The sequence below is a fragment of the Athene cunicularia genome (genome assembly GCF_003259725.1).
Source record: "Athene cunicularia isolate RWA chromosome 1 unlocalized genomic scaffold, athCun1 chr1_part1, whole genome shotgun sequence".
NCBI classification, from domain to species: domain Eukaryota; kingdom Metazoa; phylum Chordata; class Aves; order Strigiformes; family Strigidae; genus Athene; species Athene cunicularia.
Window position 1 is genome coordinate 84841437 of NW_020799091.1, and position 6691 is coordinate 84848127.

Sequence of the window (6691 nt, forward strand, 5' to 3'; positions counted from 1 at the left end):
GGCTGCTGGCGGCCGTCGGGTGGGAGTGGTGTGCGGGGCGGGCTCCTGCGGTGACAGCCAGCTGTGCGTGGCCCTGGGCAGCCGGTGGTAAACACCACCGCTGCGCTGCCTCGCCACCTCGGCGTTCCTCAGGATGAGGCCCCTCAGAGAGGTGGCGGGAGAGGCAGGCTTGCCTCGCTCCCCTCGCGTTATTGCCCGACAGCAAGCTGCGTGGGGGAGAGGGTCAAAATAAGGGTTTCTGACTGGAAATTATGTGAGCTTAGTAACTGAAGGAGGGAGTAATTTACTGACCTTGAATGTGAAAATTTCAATCTGCCACGCAGAGTTTGGCTTACTTAAACCTCAGGCGAGAACACTCTGACAGTACTTGTGTAGGAGACCTGTTCATGGAAAATTCGCACACTTGAGGAAGTGTTGCTAGTGACTAAATAGCTTTTTTCTTTTCAGAGGCACTGGACTGAAACCCAGGAATGACTTGTGTTGCTGTTAGAAAACTGACATTTCGATCTAGATAATGATAAAGTTCTTGTATCTTGTATCAGAGGTTATTTGGCTCCTGCTCTCTGTCACAAGAGTTGTTTAGATTTTATTATCTTATGAATGTTGCTGGTAGGGTAAATATAAAGGCCATGTGTAACACCATGAAGCTTAATAGAGTGTTCCTTCATTCTGCTATTACACTAAAGGCACAAGAAGACAAAAATGAGCCAGTGGTATTAAGCCAGAAAGCGATTAAAAGTGGAAACAATCGCGCATTTATGGCAATGGTGTTAGTGAAAGAATGCTGTAAGTATAAAGAGCCAGCGCTGGGCTTGCTACCACATCTCAGTGAGATGGGGTTTTCTACCATTTAAAAAAAAAATAAAATCACACCTTGTCCTGTGTTACATGAAAAGGAGAACCTGTCTAGACCCTATGCTTTCCTTCTCTGGTCTCTGCTAACTTGAGTGTTTCTTGCTTACCTACTCCTTCTGTTGCTGCTCTGCTTCCCCTGCTCTAGCATTTGTGCTCCTTATGCCATGGCTTTCTGTATGGGCAAGAGCAACAGCCTAAAATAATATCTTTATTTTAGCCCTGTCACTAAACAAATAACTTCACTGTTACCTGTTTGAAAGTTGGGTTTGTAAATTGTTGCTGGGCAAGTATTAATGTTTGTGAGGCTTTTCAGTTGTGGCCAGAGGTGTAAAGATTTCAGTCTTTGCTTTAATGAATTGTATACTCTGAAAAAACTTTGTTTTTTGATAAGGATTTCTACCCCTCTAGTCCCTGCGTTACTACTTGCTTTGGGACATCTTTTGTGTGGCAGCCTTTTAATCATGTTATTTTTTAAAACATTATAGTATCTGTATTACTTTATGGTTTGAAAAGCGTCTCATGATTTTCTGGGAAGTAGTCTTGTTTTATGATTTTTAAGCCTGGTTTATGTTAGTGGAAATGAACAGAGTGAGAACGGTATGTTATAGTCTGGCCAGTCCTGTTCTTTGGATGTCCTCCAGTTTGTTGTCACTGGACGTGTCTTTGGAATCTTGTGTGGTGTGTAGGCTATATATTTAAATGTATTCGTATCTTAAGACTGACAGGAAACTATATAGTTGTTGACATTTAAAACCTCAGAGAAAAAAATGCCTACAGCTTAGGCTTCTAAGATCATCAGGAGCCTTGCTAAAACTATCAGCTTGACCTTAAGAAGCCTTATGGGTCACTTAACATCTCCACTTTTTCTTCAGTGCTTGTTTTTACTTAAACCTCAAGTAGGAAGATTACAGCAGTTTAATCATAAATTAAAAACTAGGTGGTTACTTGTGTGATCCTAGATGTTGATGGTTTTGGGTAATTTCAAATTCTGTTGGAGACTTTAGTGGCCTAGAGGAGAAATTGACAACAAAATGTAAGATGTTGGCACAAAAGCTTTACCACTGGGCCCTGAAGGCCTGGACAATATACAGTGTATCAGGGAGCTATGTTACTTATACCTGAATTATCTAAAAAAGAATTTGCTGGTGGTACAGGACACAAGTATTCAAGAGTAAATATGCCAAGCATCTTCCTCAAGGTGCAGTTCAGTTGTTGTTTACCTAGCCTGAATGTCTGATGGAAAGACGACTCTCTTTTGTAGTCAGCTTATAGAGGCTACCTAATGTCTCACTTTAAAAAGAAATTATATTTTTGTGTTACAAAAACACGACAGAATTGTCCACAAATATTAAATAAGTCCAAAGGGAATGTGTGAATAACCCTCTTATGGCAGTCTGATTTTGTTGTCTGATGCATATGTATTTCTTGTATTAAATTGAAATTACAGTAAGTGCGATTTTTTTTTTTTTATTTCAAGAAGGATTTTTTACTTCATTTCTGACAATAATGAAACTACAATATGCTCTTTATATCTTTTTTTCTATTGGTTGTATTGGTTTAGACTAAACTGGCTTCTAAATTTGTCTCTGCAAAGTCCTGGTGAGCAGAGAGAAAGAAACTTTTTATTTCTTGTGGGCTGAAGAATCTTCAAACACAGTTGGTGGCGATGTATTTTGACATACAGCTTAAACTTTTTTAATTACTGAATAACAGTGTGGGTTGTATGGAATACAGTTGTGTGCATAGTGGGGCTGTAGAGTCTCCATTCCCTTCCAAAGATAGAAATTAATTGTTTCTTTTAAACTTTCTCAGGTAGCTTAAGTCAGTTAATTAAACCCATTTAAAATACAGTTTGGCTGTTTTAACTCACTAGTACTAAAAACATGTGAAACAAAACAGGAAGCAATACTTAAAGCAGTGATTCCCCTTTCGTTTTTGTAGCTGAGTCCTCTGTGTGTTTACATACCATGTTCTGCCATATGGGATTTACTTTCTGTTGAGCTTGCAGCTATCTTTGTAGCTGCTGTAAATATGTAAGAGGTTACTGTGTCATGGGCTATGTCACAAAGTATGAGAGCTCAGATCGTCTGTGCTCCTTGTTTCTTTTTTATGTGTGTTCATTTTCTGTTTGCACACTTTTCTTGAATACTGTTCATTCAGTTTCTTTCTTCCAAAGTGCATTTCCCAAGATTCTTGTGCAATCTCATTCCTTTGCAAAAGATTGACCTTCTGTAAGTGCGTTTTAATATAAACAAGTTTTGACCTTGTTTAATGTTAGCATGTCATTCCAGGTTTATCTGGGCCTTCATAATTCTTCTGCTCTGGAAAAAACCAAACCCAACTAACTGGATTCAGCTTTGTGCTTCCAAGCTAGGTAGATAACTGTGGAAGTTATTTTGGTAGATTTCCAAGTGCAGTCTGACCCAGTCTGATACAATTACTAAAATACCTTTTCTGAAATTAACTTTTAAGTAGAGATGTAGTTCAACATTCAGATATATTAATCTTTGTACACTTTGGGGGCTAGACCTAGGAAAAAAAAAAATGCCCATACTGGAGATCTATGTTGATATAGCATCTCAGTTTAGATTTGCTTCAGAGTGTAAGGTGGGCCTTAGAGGATGACAAGTTAATCCAAAATACCAAATAGTAGTCTTCAGCCACCACATACATAGGTCAATTGGTCATGTAAGCCTGGGTGAAGTAAATAATCCATCAGATGGATCTTCATGAGGAAAGATAGAGTTCCTATGTCTAGGAGTGTCCTGGCATTTTAAAAAAGACACAAAGAGACTTGAGCTCATTCTGCCCACATGATGGCCTGGCTTGATAAGGGCTAGGTGTGAGCCAAAACCCTCACAGCCGTGCTAATGCTGAACCATGCCCGAGCTAGCCAGCTCCATGTAACTGCTTGATTTTAGTCATGTTAGGGTACCTCAGTTGACAGTAAAGGTATTAACGAATGTTTCGTGAAATGAATGGCTGTACTGAAAATGTTACATCTGAAATAATTAAGCACGAATAAAGATAAGGTGAAATACTAATTGTGTAATGCTTTAATGCATGCAGGTCATTTGAAGTTGTGCTAGTGCTACATTGTGAACATATGCCAGTATACTGTACTCATGCAGTACTCTCATTGCTGCTGCTCAGCTGATGAAGTGCCTGAGACTTTTGTGAGACTGAGGCTTGATTCATCAAAAACATGTATTGTGTGCTTCTGGAGCTTGTTTACTACTGGAGCTATCTTGGCCAGTTGTACTTACCTATATTCTAGCCTTTTCTGTTTTAAGTCTCAAACCAAGTGTTCTGGATGAGTTTTGTACCTGTGGGGTTAAACTTTGCTTTTCATTAGCTCTTTGTGCATATAGGTAAGACTTAACAAAATGGCGCTTACCCTTCCTTATTTGTCGTATGTTAGTGTTCATGCACCACATAGTTACTAATGAGTTTGGACAAGAAGGTCACACTTAAGATAGAAGGTAGTGAATCATAGTGAATTCCTGTTGTGGAATGTGGGTTAGAAGATCCTGATTTCATAGGTTATAATCAAAATATCTGTGGCAACTGCTACAGCTACTGGCATTGAAAAATATCACAAAGGTTGTAATTTAGTAATTGTACTGTACTGTGAACAGCTGAGCATGCAGCAGATAATCACAGTGTGCATGTAGCTTGGGAACTGTTGTGTCCTGGGGCGTATCTGGAGGAAAAGATGGGAAATGGGTCCTCCTTATTTTTAAATAAAATTTTTGGTGTGAAATTCTTCAGTTTACGTGGTACCTATTAAACTCACCTGTCTTGAGAAAACTTGTAGGCCTCTTCCAAAACTGATATAAAGAGTAAACCAGGTATTGGCATTGCAGTGGACTGCTGTCAGTTGTATGTGCAGTATGAGATCAGGTTTCTGCAAGAGTGTTTACATGGCATGTTGGCTTGTTGGCAGCAAGCATGGATCAGCATTGGAACTGAAAACGTGCCATTGGAAAGGTAGCTAGTGCGTACAATTTGAACAACAAGATGTGTGGGTAGGAAAGTAGAGATTGAAAGCAGCCTTATGTCTCCAAACCTATTTATTAACCTTCTGATGGAAGATGACTATTAGAATTCTGATTTTTTTTTTTACACCAAAAACCATTAGAAGTTGCAGTGTATTTTCTTTTAAACACAATGTCGATGGAGAAACTGTGCATCTAAGACACTTGCAAAGTTTAGGGCTAAAAGATACTATTAAATAATTACCTGCCATTTATTGCCTGCAGCTGTGGTTTTCTCTGCTGCTGTCTGTGCATTGACCTTAAAACTTATGCTTGATTTAAATGCATCTTCAAAAAAAAATTTCCTCTTCACATGAATGTTAATCATTGGTATGCTAACCACTGAATCAGATCAGAAAAGTAAATGCTAGTCAGACATTACTGTCTTTTATTTTCATCTGACTGGCTTCAGTTTCCAACCAGCTTGTTACAGCTTTCGTTGGTAGGTTTTGGCTCCTTTGATGCCTGGAATTTTTTTCATTATGAGGTATTTGTATGTTGTGGTGGAGTATTTTGTCTTGATGTTGTAAAGGTAAATACATTTGTTAAGAGTTATTTGAAGCCTTACAAAAATACCATCAAAGTATAGTTTTTTGGCTTTTCCAGGATTTTCAGTATTATTCTTCAAATATGTCTTTTAGAACTTTAAATAGGCAAACCCCCTGTTGGGATTCTAACATTGGCATAGAATCACTTTACTGCTGTTTTGTTTTTACCTTGAAAGGGTAGCCTTCTGTCATAGTGAAAGCTAGATGTGCAAGCTGGATTGTCTATCTGCTTTTGCTCTTGAATTATTTTGGGGTTATTGCTTTTCTGTATTCAGTCGTTCATTCCCTAGATCTGAGCATGGATAGTTTGCATTTCCTAACATAAAAAGGGTTTTCTTGAACGGGGCTGTAGCACAGCAAGTAGCTAGAAACCTTATTTGATGTAGCTGTTGCTATTTATAACCTGTTACTATTTACAACTCAGCCAGTCTCTGGCAGGCAGTGATATTCCAATAATATATATATAATACTGGAGGTTTTTATAAGGCCTAATATTGATTGTTGTGAAGGTTTGGAAGAGTCATTGTGGTTAGATAACTTTGTTCAGCAGTCACTATTGAACTGTGATATGATAGATTTGTGTGTATGTGGGAGTGCTATGTAATACTAGATCATGATGCATTTAGTTTACACAATTATATGTATCAGTCACTTTTGAAGGCTGTTTTGGGGATTAAATGTGCTTGTTCGTTAGTAATTTTTTTTCAGAAAAAGTTTGTTCTCAAATTTTATACTGCTAGTTAAATCTTCATTAGTGCAGTTCTGCAAAGTTCTCAAGAAAAATGTTAGCTTTGGTTTAAATTTTTAACTATTTTGATTGTGCAATAAAGGAAATCTTAATTTCTCTGAGTGACTGAGACTTCATATATTCTGAATTCAGTATTTTAGCATAGCTAGTCACGATAATTCCATAAGTTGCTGTCGATGATCGAACTGGATCACCAAGGCAGTAGTGTTTGGGTTGTGGTTTTTTTGGCTCTTATGAAGCCTAAGCATTGGAAATTCTGCTTTCAGTAGGTGGTTTGACTAGCCATTTCTTCTTGCCTGTAAGCATAAACTGGTAGTCTGCAAGAGAGCATCTTCCAACTGGTGGAACTTACTGTGTTTTGTTTCCCTAAAAGGCAGAAAATTTCTTAGTCTGTGTTCTGTTCGTCTTTGAACTGACCAGAGGTGCTGCTGCAGTTGTCTGCTTCCAGGTGCTTGGGAAGGGAGATGATGTTAGTTTTTTTTTTTTTTTTTTTTTTTTTTTTT

The 6691-nt window shown here is 38.2% G+C and overlaps 1 protein-coding gene across 2 annotated transcripts in view; it reads left to right on the forward strand.

The window, feature by feature from the left end:
- The first annotated feature begins 580 nt into the window (after positions 1–580).
- PDK3 (pyruvate dehydrogenase kinase 3) overlaps positions 581–6691 on the forward strand; it is a 58079-nt gene continuing 51968 nt past the window's right edge. The window contains exon 1 of one of the 2 annotated variants that reach the window (XM_026848307.1): positions 581–786. In XM_026848307.1, the coding sequence (XP_026704108.1) occupies positions 597–786 (190 nt within the window). In that variant the 5' untranslated portion in view covers positions 581–596. Of the gene's footprint in view, positions 787–3151; positions 3230–6691 lie in introns of those variants that run through there. The other variant, XM_026848318.1, reaches the window with a different exon arrangement.